The sequence below is a fragment of the Magnolia sinica genome, chromosome 5 (genome assembly GCF_029962835.1).
Source record: "Magnolia sinica isolate HGM2019 chromosome 5, MsV1, whole genome shotgun sequence".
Classification (NCBI taxonomy): domain Eukaryota; kingdom Viridiplantae; phylum Streptophyta; class Magnoliopsida; order Magnoliales; family Magnoliaceae; genus Magnolia; species Magnolia sinica.
This window is the reverse complement of record NC_080577.1, coordinates 7,721,245-7,744,316: the sequence shown is the minus strand read 5'-3', so window position 1 is coordinate 7,744,316 and position 23,072 is coordinate 7,721,245. Positions and strand designations below refer to the sequence as shown.

Here is a 23,072-nt window from a genome sequence, read left to right as displayed (position 1 = left end):
TTCCAGGTGGAGGATGCGGGAAGCGGTCTATGCTCAAAGTGGAGGCTAGCACGAGAGATCTTTAGGGTGACTTGACAGAATACAAGTCAAGATAAAGATTGTTGTGGATGCCTTGGATTTTGCGCAGTCTGGGAGTTGAAGCAGGGCTCTGTCGGTAGGACTGAATTGGGTGTCAGTCCGACCTACAGAATGTAGGATTTCTCATGAGCTGAGCAAGATTGTGTTGGTCTGACTGAAGGTGACTATCAGTTTGATCGAAGGTGCGTTCGATCTAACCAACAGACGCCGACTCTGTTACACAAATTTGTGCAAGTTGGGGATTCAAGTTATGTTTCGATTAGGGCTTAGAGAGACGAGTGTTTTCATTCACAAGGCAAGGATTTTGCAAGTTGAGAGGGTTTTCTACACTTGGAAGAGCTTGGGAAGGAATTTTTCTCAAGAGCTAGGGCTTTTTATGGGGTGTGCATTGAAAGGGGAGATCAGGTTGCTTTTGTAATCGGAGAAGGTGAGTGGTGCAACTCTAAGGTTTTGATTATAGTGGAGATCTCTATTGCTTTCTGCCGTGGTTTTTCCCACAAGGGTTTTCCACGTAAAATCGTGTGTTTGTGATTGCTTGATTGGTTGTTTCTAGTTTTGATTGTTCTATCTTTGTTGAACATGCTTCTATAAAAGCGCAAGATTGATAGTGGTATTAGATCTGAATTTCTAATATATGGGGCTGACAAACTATGAACCTGTAGACGGATGACATATTTACTCGTACAATAATCAGCTAAAGAGTATCACAGGCCTCTTTTCCTTGGCTATGTTGAAGTTTTGTTAGAAAGGAAGAAAAGGCCACAAGACCTACATAATCCCTATTGGCTGGTCCCTCTGTAATCAAGCTATTTCAATCGAAGTTTTGGTTTGGGACAAAAGAAACTCTTTTTGCAACTAAAAGGGAAAAAAATGTGTCACATCCAATACATACCATTTACAGCATTACTTCTACTGACACTTGCATGTGCACACGCAAGGGCAGATTATAGCATGCACATTCATGATGAGACATTCTAGAAGCGGTACTATTACTTCCTATTACTTCATATACCAATACAAAGACTTAACCTCTAAGCAATGACTTGCAAATGAAATACAAGAAACAAAAAAGGAATTAAAATATTATAATTAAAAAAACATTTCTTATGGTAAGAACACCAAAGCTAAGAATCTTTTCCTCTTTTTTAACTAACTTTTCATTGGTAGATGTTCAGAAAAGTGAAGCATTAATGTCCACCCTTTATGAAATAGGAAATGGTGATCAAATTATTTTGATAACGGCTTTACCTCTCAGTGAAGTCCTTATACTGGTCTGAAAAATCCTCCCCAAGCCTGTCAGATGGTTGGCCAGTCACTATCTTGTAACCGCATAGACTATTCGTGGCATTAGGAGTCTGCATCAGATTTAGTACCAATTCAGCAAGGACAACCGGACAAACATAAAATAAGTCAATAGATTGAAAAGGTTTCACTAACCTTGTGAGCTAAATGGTGAAACGTGTACAACAAACATTCAACATAAGTAAAGTTCGTTTCTTCTCCAGTTTTTCTCCGTGGCATGTACTTCTAGGAAAAAGAAAACAAGAACCAAAGTTTTTTGTCAGGCAAAGAGTACATCCAAAATAATGAATTCATTACAGAACAACTCAGTCTTACGGATGCAGTGCTCATTTGATACAAACTTCATACAAGTAACAGCGCTAGGGCCACAATATCTTAAATAGAAGCAGACCCATCATAAGGACTGATTAATCTTGTCAGAGATATGTTAAAGTATGAATTTCTAACTAAAGAGGTAGGTAACAGGTGAAACAAACCTAACACCACGGACAGAGCAGATATATAAAATGGCAAATCACTTTTTTTTTTTTCCTGAAATTGTGCTACATTGTGTCCGCATGTCCAAGACTCCTAGATACAACTCATAGAAATGACCATATTTGTGTTTATTGTCATATCCTTTTCTTTGGGACTCTATTTTACATAGATAATCAATTCCTAATGAAATGGATGTAGGTTGCTGCAAACCCAGGATGTCCAATGTATATGCCATTCTGAAGTGATCTATTAATCTGCTAGTAGGTCATTTCATGGCAATTGCATCTATCACTTTATTGCAAAAGACCATACCATATTCCTCTGAGTAGGACTTGACAATGGATTTTGAGTCAAAGCAATTATCTTCGAGGTTTATAGTTCTTATCCATTTTTGGGTTTTTTCTTACATGTAAATAATTACAATATACTAATTCCGCCTGGTAGTAGTTGCACCTGCTAATTCCCAGCCCCAGGAAAGGAGGTCAGTAGATGTCAGGTGGGCAGCTGGTCATCAAACTTTTGCCAAGCTTACATGATAATAAAGTGATACCAGTCACTAAGGCAAGGATATGATGATGGTGATGAAATAATTACAAAAAACTGCTAAAATATATTTTTTATTATTTAAAAAGCTAAAGTTATGGCCCTTGATAGACTGGAATGGCCGAAAAGGATTCATGTAGCCAACCCCAATTAGTTGGGATAAGGCTTGGATGCTGATGATGATTTAAAAAGCTGATGTGTTGGCGAAAAAAGGTGTTATGACCTTAAAAGTTGTAACAGCTGACTGACATTGCTATAATGTAGTGGTAATAACAGCCATCATAAAACAAAAAACAGTAAAAAGGATAAGTGGAAGATGTACTGCAGACAAGAAAATAATGGTCGATTTGCTGAAAGGCATCACATATCACAACTTAATGCCATATATCCTGGTGTTGATAACAGCTGTTAATCCATTATATAAAAGCCATCGTCGAGAAAACAATAGCCACTATTCGGCTAGCATTTTTCATAGCATAACACCACGTAGAGTAGATGTTCCCTTTGTAACAGGCATTGTGACATGCCTTACTTCTAACAGCCCCAGTTTCGGACACCCCAAATGTGTTTTTGACACCATCAAAGATGCAAGTGGATCAAGGAAGGTGACAAGAACACCAAATACTTCCACAGAATTGCCAATATTCACGCTAGTTGCAACAAGATATCTAGTATTACCATGGAAGGGGTCAGAATCGAAGATAAGGAATCTATCGCTGCAGAGGCAATATCCCACTTTAGCTCCCTGTTAAAAAATGAAGAATGGCAGCGCCCAGGCCTGGACCACCTTCAGATGGACTGTATTTCTTCAGATGAAGCCTGTCGGCTGGAAGCCCCAATTTCGGTCGAATAGGTAAAGTCTGCAATTGGTTCCCTTGGCAGTGAAAAGGCCCCTGGTCCGGACGATTTCCCAATTTCATTCTTTCAATGGTTTTGGGAGGTCATAAGGGATGATGTCATGGCTTTCTTTAAGGAGCTTTTTGAGCGAGGCAGATTGTCTAAAGGCCTAGGAGCATCCTTCATCGGCCTCATTCCGAAAATGCCGGGGGCTGCTTCCTTCAAGGATTTCAGACCGATCATCTTAGTCGGAGGGCCTTATAAAATTCTGGCGAAGGTCCTCGCATCCCAGCTTAAACAGGTGATCGGCAAGGTCATTTCGGGCCATCAGAGCGCCTTCATAGCTGGGAGACAGATAATAGACAGCACGCTAATAGCAAATGAGTGCCTCGACTCGAGCGATAGGTACGGGGTGAAGGCTCTTGTGTGTAAGTTAGACATTGTGATGCAGGACATGGAAAATTAAATATGATATGCAAGATTTCAGGCTTAGATCAACATTCAATTAAAGGGGAATCTATGCGGGTCCAAGCCGACACAGGCTAGGACTGGACCGATAAAATTATAAACCAAACAATGTCAAAGGGAAATAAAATCAACTACTCATGCATAAAAATCAGTCCCTAATCTAAGGGATTCCCTAATTTCAATTAGATAATATCTGGGACGGACAGTGATCCGTGTGTCTATTTAGAAAAAGGCCATCCCAGGATGGACTCCAAAACCTCCAAATTTCAGGTCGATCCGATGTACGGTTTGTGTTTGCGGGCCGAAATCTGGAAAACTGCTTCAATGAAGAAATCGCAACAAAAGGACAAATTCCAAGTAGTTCGCCCTTCGAAAAGGGAGGGCTTCGCACCCACTTTTGCTAAAGCGGGAATTTTTATTAAGCATCAATGAAAAGAACTACAAGATGTTTTATATGGAGAACCCTATACCCAAAACTCACACCATGTGCATTACTTACGATGAAGTAAACTAAAATAAAAACTAAATAAGAAAATCTAAAGCGTTCACGATGTTCTAAATAATAACAATAAGCAAAACCTAAAATATAAAACCAATCCGATGAGTGGGCCACGATCATGAGATCCCATGGTGGGCTTTTCTTGACTATCGGGCCACTTTTTCTAGCGATAGGTACGGGGTGAAGGCTCTTGTGTGTAAGTTAGACATTGAGAAAGCATACGACCATGTGGATTGGAATTTCCTAGATTACATGATGAAGAGGATGGGTTTTGGGGAGAAATGGTGCAAGTGGATCAGAGAATGCATAGGTTCGGCATTCTTCTCGGTGCTCTTAAACGGATCTCCCAAGGGCTTTTTCAAGAGCTCTAGAGGATTAAGGCAAGGCGACCCTCCATCCCCCTTTCTTTTTCTCATTGTGGTCGAGGCCTAATCCAAACTCCTAAAAGGCGTCTCAGTAGGTCTCCTTGGAGGCATTCAAATTAAAGGTATGAGCAGGCCCTTTTCGCACATACAGTTTGCAGATGATATGCTAATCTTCTGTGACGCTAACTCAGCCAAGCTGCAAAATCCGAGGACCTCTATCTGCTGCTTCGAAGCTGTGTCGGGTTTGAGAGTTAATCTTGCCAAATCAAAGTTATTTGGGGTTAATCTAGAGCCAGAGGAGCTCAAGCCTTTTACTGACATTCTACACTGCTCGGCTGCCGCTCTTCCGTCCACCTTCGTGGGGTTGCCTTTATGCATTGGCAGCCCTCCTAAGTCACAATGGGAGAAGATTACATCCAAAATTCAAAATTACTTGGCAAGATGGAAATGTAGATACTTATCGCTGGGAGGTCGTCTCACTCTCATCAAGGCAACCCTATCGAACTTGCTGACCTACTATATGTCATTGTTCAAGTGCCCTCGCAAGGTTATCTCATCTATTGATAGACTAAGACAAGATTTTCTATGGCACGGCAGGGAGGAGAGGAAGTTCCATCTTTTGCGATGGGATGAGGTGTGTCAGCAACACAAAGCAGGAGGGGCTGGCACAAAGAACTTATCGGTGATGAATCAGGCTCTCCTTGGGAAGTGGATCTGGAGACTAGGGACAGAAAATGGGGCCCTATGGAACTTGGTCATAAAAGGTAAATATGGAACGTCCGCGGGTGGTTGGTGGATCAGGGAATCCTCATCCTACAAGGCCTCGGCAATCTGGAAAGGAATTCAGAAGCAACATTCTTTAGTGTCGAGGGGTATGGCTTTTGAGCTGGGCAAAGGGAATAGAATTCGATTCTGGAAAGATCCCTGGATCGGTCCCTCTCTTCTCAAAGATAGGTTCCCTAATATTTATCTTCTTGGCCCCTCAAAGGACTGCTTTGTCGCTGATTGTTATGAGCTCCAACGTAATAACATCGTGTGGAATCTGCCTAGCAGGCGTAATTTGCAAGATTGGGAGGTCACTGAATACGTGGAATTGCTGAATTGTGTAGCTGCAACCTCTCCAGATCAGTCAGCAGAAGATGCTTTAATATGGAGACAGGCAAAAAACAGTTCTTTCTCGGTTAAATCCCTGTACGCCTCCCTCCTTATCAGTCCGGTGTCTCTTGAATCCCAGAACGTCTATCGGATCTGGAAATCCCTCGCCCCACCAAAAATCCAGGTATTCAGATGGCTCGTTTGCAAACAGAAAATCCTAACGGTCGACAATCTGCGCAAGAGAGGTATGTTCCTAGTTAACATTTGTCTCTGCTGTATGCAGAATGAAGAATCAGCGAATCATCTTTTTCTTCACTGCCCATTCTCTTCTCAAATCTGGGCTCATTTATGCCTTCTCTTCAACGTTGGTTGGAGCGCCCCCTGCTCGACAGCAGACTTCTTTCAAGCTTGGTATGGGGTCAGTCTTGGTAATTTCAGAACCTCTCTATGGAGGATGGGCATCCTTGCGATGGGCAGTTTGGGAGGAAAGAAACCAAAGATGTTTCTCGGATGTTTGTTGTTCAGCTCATGTAGTTTCTTCTAGAGCTAAGTGCATGATAGTAGAATGGGCATCTCAAGCAGATAGGTTAAAGGGCCATGATTTAACTTTTATTGGCATGTAATCTGTTCTCAGGAGTTTCTGCCATCTCAGCAGTCACTCTTTTGTTTTTCTCCTTTTTATATATATTTATATTTCGTTGCCTTTCAAAAAAAAAAAAAAAAAAAAAGATGCAAGTGTCCCATTTACATAGCAGCAGGAAACGAAGGAATATGAATAGCTGTAGAGATGTAGCTGAATACTAAGAAGAGTATGAACCCAAACTACTGAAATAGCAAGTGTCCCATTTACATCGCAGCAGGAAACGAAAGAATATGAAATAGCTGTAGAGATGTAGCTGAATACTAAGAAGAGTATGAACCCAAACTACTGAAAACAGATGCTTCCGCTCAACTGCAATCTAGACTGTGTGCAAATGTGTACCTTTAACAGCTGAACAACAGATGGAAGCAGCTGACGTGAATCCTGTGGTGTTGTATAAGGTGAACATTCTGCAAGGCTCTTAAGCAAGTCTAGTTTCCGTTCTTCAGGCAGCTGACAGAGAAGAAGTATCAAGCAGACCAAAATAAAAATGCAGAGAAGTTGCAAATATCATAATTGCTAATTAAATATTGTATAAACAATTCAAATTGCATCTACATGAACTATGACTCTCCCATAATCCTCATTGTTAATCCAACATAGAACTACTAGATAAAGATTGTCAGTTCTACTTGAATGCCGAAAGGAATGCCTCAAAACTTGCAGTCTTTCCTTGCCTCTAAATGCTACAATTGAAATCTTGTAGAAAAAAATCGCATTACATCTACATGAACTTAGGCCATGTTTGGTAGATGCCTAAAAATATGTTCATCTCATTTTACTTGACTGTAATTCAGTAATAGGGATCTTGATCTCTAATACATAATCACTGTTAACTAAAATGAGATGAACTCATTTTTAGGCGTTTACCAAACGGGGCCTTGGACTCCCCCCATAATCTTCATAGTTTATAGACAGAACTATTAGATAAAGATTGTGAGAATTAATAGGTTCTACTTGAGTGACACTATGTTCTACTTGATTGCCTCTGAATCCTAGTCAAATCAATGAGGGCAGGTTTGTAACAAATAATATGAAATCTCCAATTTTTTTAATCAAAGCAATGAATTAGGCAACATTTGATATTTATTGAACTTGTTTAGATGTACACCTAAGGTGTGTTTGTCTGCAAACAATTTACATATGTGATTGCTTTAGACAGTAACATATTTCACTAGGAAATAGGAATCCATTTACATATGCGAATGCTTTACTGTGTAAGTAGTTTACCGCATTTGCGTTTTTGGTGGTGTGGGTGGCGTTGGGTGGGTGGGCGGGCGGGCGTGTGTGTGTTGGTAGCTTGTATGTTTCCAAGGCAGTAAGGCAAGACGACCAGGGATTGAACACTGGATCACTTACACGTACGCCACTGTTTCTACCAGCTCGACTAACAAAACATAAGCATAGTTTACCACATTTGTGTTTTTGGTCTATTTTTCCATCTATCATTTTCTTACATTTTTCACATTATTACATACAAGTGTGAAAATCTATTTGTATCCAAACTATGTCCAAAATAAATATAGTATTGATGTGGACCACCCATAATGTGGCACTCATCTTTGATTGCCCATCCTTCTCAAGTCACTTTGATTGGATGATCCTAACCATTGCATTAGTGGTCTGGGAAATGGACAGTCCATATTGAGAAAATCAAGAAGTTCAAGCATTTATGTGCACCATTCATCATATGCATCCCACCTTTGAATCAATTTGATCAGATAATCCCAACCACCAGATTAGCAGTTTGGGAAATAGAATGTCAATATTGAGTATCATGGAGAGGTCCGAGCATTGATGTAGACCATCCATCATGCCAGGTCCACCTTCGATTGTCCATCCATCTCAAATCACTTTCGTTAGATGATCCTAGCCATCTGATTAGTGGTTTTAGAAATGGACGATCCACATTGACTATTGAGTATAACCGTGAGGTTTAAGCATTGAAGTGAACCCTCTATCATGTGAGCCCACCTTTGATTGCCTATCCCTCTCAAATCACTTGGTTGAATGACCCCAACCATCCGATTAGTGATATAGGAAATGGAAAATCTATATTGAGTAAATGAAAGGTATAAAACCGATGTGGGCAATTTACATGGGAAAGTGCTTCCTCATGGGAGAGGTATGGAAATTTTGTGGCCATTTATGTAAAGAAAGGGGCGGCTTTGAAAAAGTGTACATAGGAAGGATGCTGCCAACAGACGTGGAGATCAGGTTTACATATGGCCCTTAAAAAAAGAAGAAGAAATAACCGGAAATTACATATGTAAATGTGAGCGAACAAATGTGCACTAACCTAATGAAACTCCAAAGGCGTACTACATGAGAAGACAAGTTCTATGATGCATCCATCTCATTCTTATTATAGCATTTTCAGGAACAATGTGGAATGAAAATGACAAAAACAATAACTAAGGAATTTAAAGATGACTGCAGGGAATGTCTTTTAAAACAATACACAAGTTTTGATCGTCTCTGCAGCTTGTCATTTTATCAGGCGTTAGTTATTCTATATAAATAAGATCTAAAAATTGCATGCATGCATGCATGCATACCATCATTAACGATGCATACCATAATTTACAAGACTCGCTAACTAATGGAACATATAAAAGAGGTGAAGACAAGTTTACTAAACAAAAGTATTCATATCAAGCAACCATATCAGCATCCACTTCATGTATTGCTCTGACAGAGATTATTGGATAGGAATAGATAATGTGCGCTCTGAATATAAGATTTCACTAAAGTGCAAGGAAAGAAGATCTCCATCATAAAGATGTGTACATTTTTCAGAGCAGAGATGTACATTGTATACGGACATTCAGCACAACATTGAATGGAGTAACCCACCAGCATAAAGCAACACACAGAAAACAAATTCACAGCTATGTTTCGAAGCTTTCATGGTTTAAAATAAAATAAATAACAAGAAGGAAGAATAAAATTACCTTATCAAAAACAGGTATAATGTGTTTGTTCAAGTAGTTGAGAAACTTGGCATTTGATGCACCTCTCTAAAGAAGACAGTTTGCAAGTTAATAGCAGATCTAAAATTGCATATGTTAAGACAGAATTACCCAGAAAAGGAAACAAATAAAAACCGAGTCCATACCAGAAAAAAAGGAAGAGCCATATGCAGGCATGATATCAGTCTGTCAATGTGATCGATATCCATAACCTGCAGGGGGTCAAATAAAGGAATTTTAAGGAAGAATGGAAATAAGAACTAACAGAATTTTGAAACTGGCAGAATAGCACCACCCCCGGCGAACAGTCTTATAATTTTACATTCTCTTCCACTAAAACACAATTCAATTCGCACACGGCAAGTTTAGCACGCATTAACACTTTCAAGCCAAAAAGAAGTGGTAGCAGCTTGTCAACAAGGTCACAGCCAAATTTTGAAGGGCCAGAGAAGAATATTGCCTCTGTTTCTCCTGCTATGACTAGGGCTTCTCGAAGAGGATAACAGAAGCTGGCCTGTTAACTGGTAATCAATAAATTGAATTAGACAGCATTGCATAACTGATGAGTATGGATTATGCTGCAGGTTTCCATTACTTTATGATCTTTGGATGGTTTCTTCTCACCCTCAAATCCTTTGTTCTCATGGAGAAGTAAGAAACAGAGAGGTAACACATAAATTGAGTGTTTAGCCACATCTACTACTTATAAAGTGATTCTATAGATCCATTCTCTACTTGTCAACCTCCGTTTAATTTTTATGTGTGATTTTCTACGGGGACTAAGACAATTCAATAGGAGGTAATTTGTTAATTGGTGGACCGTCTGGGTGATTCATTTCCCTAGGATACGGAAGCCAGACCATTTGGATGATTCATTTCCCCAGGATGTGGAAGCCATATATTGCAAAGGTCAAAATGAACTGCTGCTGATATGGCATTGTGGCCCATACAAAGGTTGTTGGTTCCTACATTACCTGCTTTCATCACCTAGGATCATCATCAATATCGTCAACTTTATCCTGTTCTGCCATTCCACTCTATCGAGGACCCTATCCTCAGTTAAACGGTAGGTCATCAAGTCTTTTCTTACTACCTCCCCCCACATTCTTTTGTGCCTTTCCCTGGCCCTCCTCTTATAGCAGTTTCATCACCTAGGCTTAGGGGTGTACACGAACCGAGCTAGCTCGGTTAGCTTGCTCGACTCGACTCGAAAAAGCTCGATTTGACTCGGTTCGAAGCTGAGTTGGAGTCGAGCCGAGCTGATTTTTTTAGCTCGAAAATGAGTTCGAGCCGAGTTTGAGCTGGCCCCAACTCGACCCGACTCGGATCAAATCCAACTCGAATCGAACCAGTTCGGTGACTTGGTTACTTTGCTATTGATGTTGCTCACCAAGTGTTTGATGAAACGACTCAACGAAGTGTGGCTGGTGGCAAGGAAGGTATGTACATGAAACAAATACCCTTTTTTCTTGGTTTTTATGTTGCTTAGAAGGTGTTTGATAAAATACCTGTAAAACCATTACTTCTATTTGTAAAACAGTGGGATTTTGAAGTTGCAGTCTAGGTGTTTGTGAAAATACCTCAATGGTGAACTCGGCTCGATCTTGGCTCAAACTCGGTCCGTGCTGGCCCGAGCTGCTGACCAAACCGAGCCGAGCTGGCCAGTCAGGCTCGAGGGCTGAGCCGAGCCAAGCCGAGTTCGAGCTGAGGTCAGCTAGTGGCCAAGCCGAGTCGAGCTGAGGCCAGCTCGACTTGGTTCGACTCGATGTACACCCATACCTAGGCTGTATATTGAAAATGACTTCTTTTCCAACACATAGAGGATACTTGCTAAGAGTATGCATGAAGCAAAAGCATTTGGCATCATTTTTCATTGTTAAAGCAAATAGCATCATCATTAATGCATGCATATGTCACATCACATAGATAAAACAGGGAACCAATAACATGGATCAAAGCACGCAGAAAAAATGCATCACAATGGAAAATGACAAATCACTTCAGCCTTCAGCAAATCTGCAACATAACAAACAACCTATTATCATCCCCATTCCAGCATATCATTACCAAAACATGAGCACTTACATTAAATTGTGCATCTAGATCTGCCTGTCCTTCAATAATTTCAACAAGTTCTTGTACACGCTCTGGAGGAGCACTAGCTCCAAATATGCTCAAACTACTGAGGAAATCCATAAACATTTTAAATTCTGCACCAGTTACGTCTTGTAAACTCTGCAATAACATGCAACCAAATTGTTCTACTCTTTTAGCACAATCACAAATAATGTAAAGAAATGTAAAGCTTTGACATGCTTACATTGATAAGAAATGAAAAGAAAGTACAAGCAAAATATATACAGGTTTGAAACAACTCTGCATGCAAGACAATGCAACAAAAAACAGACAGCAAGAATTCCTTGAAGTAGATAATAAAACTACCTTCTTCACCAAATCAGTTATATGTCTTTCCATTTGCTCTTGAGGCTTCAAGATTTCAACTTTGAGAGGAAACACCTGGCAGGTGGCATAATTTTTAGATCAAACTAGGTAATAGAAGACAGATGCAGCACTGTAAATGAAAGCAAGAAAAAAAACATGCTCCGCACCTTATCCTTAATAAAATTGAGAACCTTTTCACGAATTCGTTCCTCACCGGCCTCAACATGGTGAAACAAGGCTGTTAAAGATGCTGCCCAATTCAAACAAAATTTTTAATTACTTTGCAATCAGGTTCACTTATTGAGAAGCATCCTTTTGCTAATGTATTATGAATAAGTTCCACTTTGATATGCACATAAGCATGAATTATTACAGATCATTAAAAAAAAAAAAAAGAGTAAGAGGCATTGTTTAAGAGGAATTTACCAGGAAAAAAAACATCAAACACATCAATTTGGTGGTATCAAACCAGAAACAGACCAAATTTGAGCAACACAAATCAAAGTTGCAACATGAGAAAAGTAATCATCAGTTGCCAAAATGCAGAGTAAATGGATACGTTGGAACAAATGCGACAATTTATTATTATTATTATTATTTATTTATATATTTTTTTAAAGGTAGTCATAAAGCTTGTCCCTACCATTAGACTATCCTTTTTTTGGGTAAGTTGATGCTAGACTACTCAACAAGCCAACAACATCAACAAAGATAGTCTGATCAGGCTCACTGAGATCATAATTGTCCCTTCACCAGACTATTCAACAAGCCAACAATATCAATCAAGATGGTTTGATCATTCCAATAACACCCATGAGCAGAAATGCCCATCATCGATGGAAAAGGAAGTGGGTCATAGTAGAGGAGTGAAGATTTGAGGAGAAAGAAGAGATGGAGAGAGAGAGAGAGAGAAGAGAAGAGAAGAGAAGGTTTGGAGAAAAATGCGCTCGGTTTATTAGGGCTACCACACACACACATCATTTTTATTATACCACTAAAGTTACAATAGAGTACTCCGCGAGAGTACCAAACACTAAACATGCACAAACAATAAAAGACACATAAAGGACCATATACACCTACATCACCTCCAAATTCTCTATACTCCCCCTCAAGTTGGAGCATAGATATTGATCATGCCCAACTTGGCAATGATGCTGAGAAGAGCATCCCTGCCAAGAGATTTGTTAAGAAGTCAGCCAACTGGTCCTCGGAACGAACAAAATGAGTAGAAATTTCCTTCACAGCAACTTTCTCCCGAACGGAATGACAATCAATCTCAATGTGTTTCATGCACTCATGGAACATCGGATTGCTAGCAATATGAATGGCAATATGGTTGTCACAATGCAAAGGAATAGGAGTCGAGGGAGGATAGCCAAGTTCCTATAAGAGGGTGCGACGCCAAATTAGTTCACATGTCGCATGGGCCATTGTCCGATACTCAACCTCAATAGAAGATCTCGCCACGATGGACTGTTTCTTACTCTTCCAAGTGACAAAGTTGCCACCTATGAACATACAATACCCAGAAGTAGAACGCTGATCATGAGAACTTCTAGCACAGTCGGCATCAGAATAACTAGGCGGATAATGATGGCTATGCGGTTGAAAAAGTAAACATTTGTCGAAGGAGGACTTGAGATACCAGAGAATACGATATACAATAGTCAGATCTGTGGTCCGACGACAATGCATGAATTGACTAACAACTCCCACAGCATACGAGAGATCTAGCCGAGTGATAGTGAAATAGATGAGTCTCCCAACCAACTGCCTATACATCCAAGATCAAGGAGGAGCTCACCATCATCGGGACTAATTTTGTAAGTAGGATCCATAAGCGTGGAAGTAGGCTTACATCCCAGCATCTCAATTTCAAAAAGATGATCAAGAGCATATTTCCTTTGGGAGAATACAATCCCAGATTTAGATTGAGCAACTTCTATGCCCAAAAAATACCATAGAGTACTTAGGTCTTTGATCTCGAATCGAGACTTGAGAAAAGATTAATTTGCACCATCCCCTCAGTATCATCACCAGAAAACACGATGTCATTCATCTACATAAACAATCAGCACCACGATCCTAGTAAGCCAACGAGAGATGAAGAGGAAGTGATCGGCTTGGCTGCAAATAAATCCCGAATCCAGGAGAGCATGACTGAAATTATCAAACCAGGCACGTGGGGACTGCTTAAGGCCATAAATGGACTTCTTTAGGCGACACACAAGGCATTTGTTAGAAGCCATAGAGAAGCCTGGGGATTGATCCATATAAACCTCATCGGCGAGAATGCCATGCAAGAAAGCATTCAACCAAGATAAATTGACCGCCAAGGAGATAAGCACACGAACCAAGTTAAGCTTAGCCACAGGAGAGAATATCTCGTAGTCTGTGCCATATGTCTGACTATAACCCTTTGCAACTAGTCGGGCCTTATACCAATTAATAAAACCATCGGGAAGGTACTTGATGGTATAGACCCACAAACAACCAACTGTTTGTTTGCCTTCACATAAAGGAACTAACTCCCACGTCTTGTTCTTTTCCAACACATGCATTTCGTCCATCATAGCCTTAGTCCAGTCAGGACTACTCATAGGTTCTTTCAAGTTACGCAGGATAATAGTGGAGGATATGGAAGTTGCAAAAGATTGGAATGAAGGTGAAAGATGGTGATATAAAACTAAATTGCTAATGGGATGCTTAGTGCATGAGCAAGCAGGCTTGCGCAAGGTAATAGGAAGATCATCATCATGAGGTAAAGAATGTGCACCTGAACCACCAACAGAAGTGTATGAGATGAGGGGTGGCTGAGCAGTAGAGGATTTAGTTTGTCGATGATATACAAGAATGGGCTTTAAGACAGATGGAGTAGGATCATCATCAAAACAAGAGATTTGAAGAGGAATGGAGGTAGATTGCACATGCTCCCATTAACTAAGAAGAGGACTATGTAAAGATCCCTATTCATTAGAGAAGTATGGAATGTCTTTAAAGAACATCACATCAGCGGATACAAATCTCTTACCAGTCCAAGGGTCATAACATTTGTACCTCTTTTGTGATCGAGAGTAACCTAAAAAGATGCACTTCGTGGCCTGTGGACTTAGCCTATCATAGTTCCATCAAAAATTTGAACCTAACATGTACATCCAAAAACTTGAGGTAAAGGAAAGGGTTTATCACGTGGATGCAAAATTTCAAATGAAAGACTTATGAGAAAATTTGAAATAGAATGCCATTAATTAGAAATACAGCAGTAAGCAAAGCATCATCCTAAAAACATTTAGGCAAACTCATACCAAGTAAGAGGGAGTAAGTAACTTTAAGCAAATGATGTTATTTCGCTCAGCCACAACATTTTGTTAAGTCTATGGACACGAAGTGTGAGACAAAATACCATGGTCCTACAAGAAAGACAAAAAGGCATGCGACAAGTACTCGCCCCCATTGTCAGAGTGAAGAACATTGATAGGATATTGAAATTGGGTAACCACCTCATTGTAAAATACTTTAAACATATCGAACACTTCATGTTTAGACTTTAGAAGATACACGTACACCCATGTCATTCGAGTACAATCATCAATAAACGCGACAAAATATTTATATCCAAAACGAGAGGTAACCAAAACAGGGCCCCAAACATCAAAGTTGACAAGCTCAAAAGGTTTAAGTTTCCTATCAGATAAACTAGGAAGAAAAACAGTCCGGTAATGTTTGGTTTACTCACACGTCTCACAGCATAAGGGTTTAGATACAAAATTTGAAGGAAATAAGAGCTTTACTCTAGACAAGGATGGGTGTGCCAAGCAGCAATGCCACCTTAGAGACGAACTCCCTATCTTAGGATAAAGCATTAGTTCCTAAGACAAGCATCATCTAGGAAGTAAATGCTGTCACATTCATGGCCCCCACCAATCATTTACTTCGTCTGGAGGTCCTAAAACACAATGTGAGGGAAAGAATGTTATTGAACAATTCAAGGATTTCGTAAGAGAACTAAATGATAATAGATTGAAAGGAAAACTAGGAACATATAAAACCGACAACAAATGTGAGGGAGAAAGTTTAATGCTACCAGTCCCAAAGACAGGGTTTGGTTTCCATCCGCAACAGTGACAAAATGGGGCTGATTAGAAGGGAGGTAAGAGTTAAACAGGTGAGGCTTACCAGTCATGTGAGAGGTGGCTCCAAAGTCAATGACCCGGGACAAAGGAGAAGATGACACATGGGGACCAGTACTTGATTGGGCAACGACGGCTCCTGAAACCTCATGATTATCATGAACATGGAATCTCACATGAAGGCATCATAGATCTCTCGGGAGACAAGAACGATGTCACCTGAAGGAGACTTCCCTTGATCCAAGTGTAGGTTGCACAATTAGATTAGTATCAGGAGGTGCACAACTAGCCAAAGACGCACTCACCTAGGATGGACAACTCATAAGTTTCCAACACCGATCAACAGAATGGTTTGTTCCCCGCCCCCCACAATGTGTGTAGCTGCGAGATGAATCATGGTTGCGTCCATGTCCACTTCAACCACGCTAGCCACCACGATCCATAGAACGACCCCCGGCCTTGATTACTGTAACTAGCGTCACAGCCACGCCAAGGTACTCTAGATGAAGGAATGAGAAAAGGTCAGTCACCAACTGCGTATGCAAAGTTATCAAATGAAACCAAGGTTGATGTGGTTGAGGTAGCAACACGTAGAACCATAGCATAAATTGTAGTCAAAGGAGGGAGGGGATCCATCACAACAATCTGCTCACGAACACCTTTACATTCAAGGCTAAGGCTGGAAAGGAACTGCATGCTTTGGGTTTCTTCCCGTTGTTTACGAATAAGATCATAATCTTTCTTGCTTTCGGATGAAAAATGATGATAGAGATCTAACTCATCCCACATACCTTGAAGGATAGAAAAGTACTCCTTTAAATATCGAAAATCTTGTTGGAACCTGCCAATATATGAAATCAACTTAAAGAACCTTGATAAATTCCTTACTTCTGAATACATGTCATGTAGAGTATCCCATATCTATTTTGCATATGATAAAAACATAACAGAATTACTGACAGACAGATCCATATTGTCAAGTAACCAAGCCATGACTTGGTAGTTCTCCTTGGTTCACAAATTGTAATTTCCATCTGTAGGGTCTGGAGCACCATCCAATATGTGAGTGAGTCTACCTCTTCCTCTCAAAAAATAATTTCATAGACTGAGCCCATTGCAAATAACTATTATCATCCAGCTTGACAGTGGTAATCAACAAGGGGTGTGAATCCAAAGGCCCCGTACCCAATCCAGGAGATTTTGCCATCCATATGGTGCGAAGACACTAAACTGGAGCAAGAAGACAGAAATAGAGGATGGTAGAGAATAAGAACAATCACACACCAACATAGGGAAGATTTCCGCGCAACCAAAGGTCCAAACAATGGACCACGGATCCAAAAAGGAAGGAAAACTCAAAAAACAACAGGAAGCATCACGGAAAGACTAGCATGAACACAGCACACAGCCATGAAGTATATGAGGAACATAGCAAATATACACCACAACTATGGTATATGTCCAGGGGGCCAAAAATATTGGAGTCGCAGCTCTAAAAGGGAGATATATATATATATATATATATATATATATATATATATATATATATATATATATATATAACTCCCATGGATGCCTTAATAAGGTAAAACCAACCCTATAGAGAAATTCTCAAAAAACTATTACCAATTCGGGAGAAATCGCGAAAAATCGAAGAATCAAGGGTTTTCCGTTGGACCTGAAAAATGGCCTAAACACACCTTAGATCAGCTCCAAAAATCCTGTAAAAATCACCATAATTCTTCTAAAATCAAGCTTCATTAGATCATGTTCTTCCCAATGCAAAACTGTATGTACCGTACATACACTTGCTAACATCAACCGTACGGTTGTTGACGTCGGTAGACCCTTGCAGCTTCAATCAACGTGAGGTCCTGGGGCTCTAATACTGAGTGAAGATTTGAGGAGAAACAAGAGATGAAGAGAGAGAGAGAGATTGGAGAAAAACGTGCTTGGTGTATTAGGGTTGGGCTACCACACCACACACCACTTTTATTATACTACTAAAGTTATAATAGAGTATTCCGCAGGAGTACCAAACATTGAACATGCACAAACAAGAAAAGACACATAAAGGACCATATATACAACTACATCAGACATGATCATATTGGATATTAGGTCCATCTAGTTGGCTTCATGTGCAATAAACACACACACATGTTTAAGTCCACAAAAAGGGTTGACTTTCACTTTTTGCAGTATTAGTATTTCCGTAATATCCTGTGTAAATAACAGGCATATCCCATTACTTGGTACAGCAGGCAGCAGCTATAATAGTATTTACAGATGTCCAAAGGCTGAGATTAGCATTATAGTGGCAGGGATTAAGTCTATGTTTAGGTTTCTTACATATGTACACACTACACACACACACACACTTTTGAATAAAGAAAAAGAAATTTTCTAAAAGGAGAGATCTTCACTTGTAGAGGAAGAAACCCTAAGAATCATCCTCTTTGAACTATGTTGTGCAATTCTTCTTTCTATTGTCTTCCTACAAACTCTATCACCCACAAAACCTGTCCACCTTAATGCCAATCATACAACAATAGTGTTACGCATCCCCATATCTACTGTCTCCATGATATCCACTCTCATTTGAGTTGACATTGGACTTTTGATTATGTGTGCTCCTACACGAGTAAATGCCCATCCCCAACCCTTACAAATCTCAAAATAATTCAAGAACCAACAATTGTATAGCCAAGTGGAACTTTGGAATACAAAAGGGAAGGCTCTAGGAATTGAGGAGATCCCAACCACAAGACACTCCAACCCACCAACCACCACAACTCCTTGCAAAAAGAAGTGCCTTTCTCCAACTACAATTCATCAATTGTTGTATATCAAAGAAATGAGCTTTTGGTTGCCTAAGCAGAGATGGCTGAGCTTGAAATTTTGAATTGCTTAAAGGTGGTCTTTACAACCAAAAAAAAGGTGGGGGGGGGAGGATCCAGCATAGAAACCCCAAGTTTATATTGATACTGCGCTAAACAACAACATTTGAGGATGGGGAGAGAGAATTAAGTGAACAACAAGAAAAACTATCGGCAAAACTAATAGAATTCATTAGGCAAGAAGTTTTGCCTCAATGCTTAGTCACAAAGGGAAGTGAGACCAGGTTGAGGGATTTGGGTGAAGAAGCAGGGCAGAGTCTATTTCAAAGTAGTTATCAGGTGTAAACACCTAGGAAATGAGAGCAGAAGCACATGAATTAACAGATGTGACACTTTTGGTACAAGATTTATGCAACTGAGCAACATAGGCAGATAAGAACAGCATTGGTCATCAAAATGAAAGGCAACAAGCCATTCCAGGTAAAACAAAGATCTTGAAGAAGTAATAGGAAATCGAACACAAGATTTTGAGATATTAATTAACGTTGCAGAAAATTACCTTTTGGGTCCTGCCTTAGAAGAGACATGAGAGCTTTATGAACTGCATCACGCTCCACGTTTTCCTCTAGAAGCATCAAGAAAACATAAGAACTAGTGCAATGACAAAAAGAGAAAAGGTTTCCAAAAAAAAAATAAATAAATAAATAAACAATAGATTACCAGCCAAAAGGAGTTGCCCAAGAACATCAACAATTTTAGAAACATTCTCCGGTGTGTCCTTGCAAAGGAGGGGAAGCCCTCGAATCGCTTGTACTCTGATCTGCATTGATAGTTGAATTCAGTCAGGATTTTAATTCCAAGCATGAGATCAAAAATGATCTTGGATTTTTCATAATTTATGTACAGATGAAAAAAATGGATGTGTTGCAGAAGTCTCAATTACCCATCAGGTGGGTACCACAGTCTGAAAGTCACACGTACAATCTTTTTCTTATTCTTTTTGAAAGGTGACAACAGTTAATTAAAAAAAAAAATGGAGAGAAACATCTAGGAATATGCAAAAGGGTGCCATAATGAGTGAACCCCTTGTCACTCTAGAAAGCCCATCAGCCACCTCGCTGGTGGACTTAGGAGCTAAGGAGAATCGAGCTCACAAAGAGAAGCAATCAATTTAATCTCAGCAATAAAATGTCTAAGCCTCCATCTCTCAGATTTTCCACCCAAAAACCATTGCATAACCTAATTGGACTCCCCAGAGATGATTAACTTCTCAAAGTAAGAGGAGGATACAATCGAAGCCCTTACCTAAGAGTGGGGAGACAAAATTCATTCAGCCTCATCTCCCTCTAAGGACCCAAACAAGCCAACAAAACCTCCCCTCTATAATTCCACAGTGCCTCATATTCCTGTACGGGCCTGTGCGTCCAATAGAGCACTGCTGATTAAGTGTAGGAAATAAGACTGGGGCAGCACAACCATTTTCCAAACCAGATTCGATCTTGGCTGAAATGGACCACTGGAACAACTGCCTACCACCTCTTTTAGAGATTAGTTTTGCTGCCCAACTCAACCCAACAAGGGTGAAGAATACTTCCAAAATGGCCTGAGCTAGATTACAATGAAGGAACATATGATCCACCATCTCCTCATCACTCTAGCACAAGAAACAAATACTAGGAAGCACCATTGCTTCTTTTCAAATTTGTCAACTATAAGAATTTTTTCTTTCAAAAGTCGAAACAAAAACCCAAGCATAAGGATTTTATTTGCCTTGGCAACCCAAGTGAAAAGCTCGGACTCTGGGCAGAAAGGCAAACCTCCAAAACTTTTGCACACAGCAACTCTTACACTGCGAGAACGACTTTGAGGACCAGCTGCCAATTTCAGTTTTGCTAATTATTCGAACTCAGTCAATGAAAACCTCATTAAGCTTACCCATTAGATTCTCATGTACAATCCATTCATTGTCAATAAGATTCCTTCTAACCGTGACATTCCATCCAACCGAAGACCCAAAACTTCATGACAATCCATTGCCTCCCATGTCACTGTAGGCAACAACCAAAGGACCCCACAAAACAATGGCCTTAAGATGGTAAAAGAAATAGGAGAGGCATCAAAGAACCATTGTAATAACCTTGACTGTTACAAATGTGGGGACAAGGGCCACGTTTTTGCTGTGCGGCCGAAAAAGAACACCAGGCTTAGTAAAGAGGTCAGTAAGAAAGCATGTAGAAGAATGAGGCACCAACAACGTTGAGTTACCGTTTGATGGTATACAGACTCTGCATGAAAATTCCTTGTCAAAAGCATCCTGACAGGGCTTAAGGATGAAGAGAATGGAAACTGGTAATGTGCCAACGTTTTCTAGACATGAGGTACATGTGAGGCACAGCAGCAGCAACCCATCAAGGTTGTCATCGACGTTGGCACTGGCCTGAACATCATTTAACAGATAATAGTTTTTCTTTTTTTCTTTTTTTTTAAATCAGTTTTAATAGATAACAATTGATCAATTGCAGTTGTGAGTAATAAGTACCCACAACCCCATCTGGTTACTAAAATAAGCAGTGCGATTGTGCAAGTGACTCATCGATGCATAGTGAATTGCTCGATATGACAAAATTACACCGAATCAGTGTGGTGTGACATTGTCTCAATAAGAACTTGTCACCTCCTACTTGGTCATCCCTGGATGTACGAGTCACATGCAGAATTGTGGATTTATTGACGCATATAGTTATGTGTGACAAAAAGGAGCTCACTCTCAAGCAAATGAAAAGTAATGCTCCTCAAAAGAACGACACAAGGACTGTTTCTGTGACAAATACTGGCACTTCAGACAATGGTAAGGTGACACAAGCAAGGTGGATACAGGATATGACGGACAAGGAGGCAGCAATCATGCACTGGACCCAAGAAGTAAAAGCAAAAAAGGAAGGCACCACTGTCAGTGAAGAGAAGTAGATCATCAAGGTCATTTTACACTTAAGGAGGTCAAAAGAGAAACCAAAGGCATTACCCATATTTAGGAGTACCTCACCAATCAATGACCTACCAACAGTGGCCAGACATAAGAAAACACAATCACTACAACAAGGTCCGTATGAATGGTTTCGGACCACATGTTTCACCAAGCAACATGCCAATTTCCATGCAGATTCCCCCATTACTTCCATTGCGATGATAAGAACTATGAAGATTACTTAAGGGCCCGCCTACCATGTAGGATCTTTTTAGTGGAAAGGATTGCATAAATAATGGGGAGGGAGCATCTACGACATTAAAAGCACAGCTCCTGCAAATTCATTCCATTTCATCCCGGCACAAAACAAAATGGAAGGGGGTTTTCCTGCCCAATCCGATCAGAGCCGCCCCCATCCAAACAGGCCCTAAACTAGAGAATGAGTACGTGAATAGCTACTATTACATTCCAAAAGCCTGATGACTCACCCCGAGCTCTTCCTCCTCGCAGAGATCGCAGTGGGCATCGTACGCTTTGCTGGTGAGGCTGGGGAAGAACTTGAAGAACCTTGGAATGAGCTGTGCCGCCAACTGCTTCGCCTTCATGCTACCCTTCGCCGCCGTGATAATACCCTCATAGTCGCTAACATGCTGCAGTACAGAATCAAAACCCTAATTGAAGATCTTCAAAACCCTAGAAAAACCCAAAGCCATAGAATAGAGAGAGAGAGAGAGAGAGAGCTGACCTGAGACTTATCCTTAGCTTCGCTGAGGCGTTCTCCATACTCGTAGAGCTTGTCGATGTCGCTCGCATCTTCAATTGCCATTTGAGAGAGATCTACTGACGAGAATAGATGAGAAGAAAAGAAGGGTTTTGTTTCCTTCTCTACTTTTTATTTTTATTTTATAATTTAATAAGAGAAGCGAGAGAGAGAGAGAGAGAGAGAGAGAGAGGCGAGATGGCAAAAAATTTGCCGCTTTTCCAGGGAGCGATGATACGCGGCCTTCTCTTGGGTCGGTCTTTTACAGAGAGGGTGACGATGGTCGGGATTTCACTGATATCCACTCAGGGTTTCACGTCCTAACAAGTGTCCTTAAATAGGTGGTCAAAAGAAAAATAAAACAACGGTCCACATGCAACCGGAAAAGAAAACCCCACGATTGATGGCTAGGCTGTTTCAACGTGGAGGTGCTTGGGTCCATCAGCATTAGGATGCAGTAGATGAATGTTCTGGATTACTGTATGATTGGTCTTACCTGTGTATATTTTGCAAAGCCTCCGGCCGAGGATTCGATAACGGTAGGGTTACCCTGAGCCGTTATCACACCACAAAATTCCAGCCCTTGAATTTCGCGAGGCTAGGCCATGGTCGGAGCCTGGGCCCGAAACGGAACCCAAATGACTGGCCCACGCTCA

The 23,072-nt window shown here is 40.5% G+C and overlaps 1 protein-coding gene across 1 annotated transcript in view; it reads right to left on the bottom strand.

Annotated features, from left to right (window-relative positions):
• LOC131245319 (apoptosis inhibitor 5-like protein API5) overlaps positions 1–22,673 on the bottom strand; it is a 31,977-nt gene extending 9,304 nt beyond the window's left edge. Inside the window, exons 1-12 of the mRNA XM_058244683.1 lie at positions 22,402–22,673; positions 22,145–22,306; positions 19,412–19,511; positions 19,251–19,316; positions 11,886–11,968; positions 11,719–11,793; positions 11,362–11,511; positions 9,423–9,488; positions 9,259–9,324; positions 6,647–6,757; positions 1,516–1,605; positions 1,327–1,433 (exon numbers count right to left, since the gene is read on the bottom strand). Of these exons, the coding sequence (XP_058100666.1) occupies positions 1,327–1,433; positions 1,516–1,605; positions 6,647–6,757; positions 9,259–9,324; positions 9,423–9,488; positions 11,362–11,511; positions 11,719–11,793; positions 11,886–11,968; positions 19,251–19,316; positions 19,412–19,511; positions 22,145–22,306; positions 22,402–22,482 (1,157 nt within the window). The 5' untranslated portion in view covers positions 22,483–22,673. The remainder of the gene's footprint in view (positions 1–1,326; positions 1,434–1,515; positions 1,606–6,646; positions 6,758–9,258; positions 9,325–9,422; positions 9,489–11,361; positions 11,512–11,718; positions 11,794–11,885; positions 11,969–19,250; positions 19,317–19,411; positions 19,512–22,144; positions 22,307–22,401) is intronic.
• Positions 22,674–23,072: the final 399 nt, after the last annotated feature.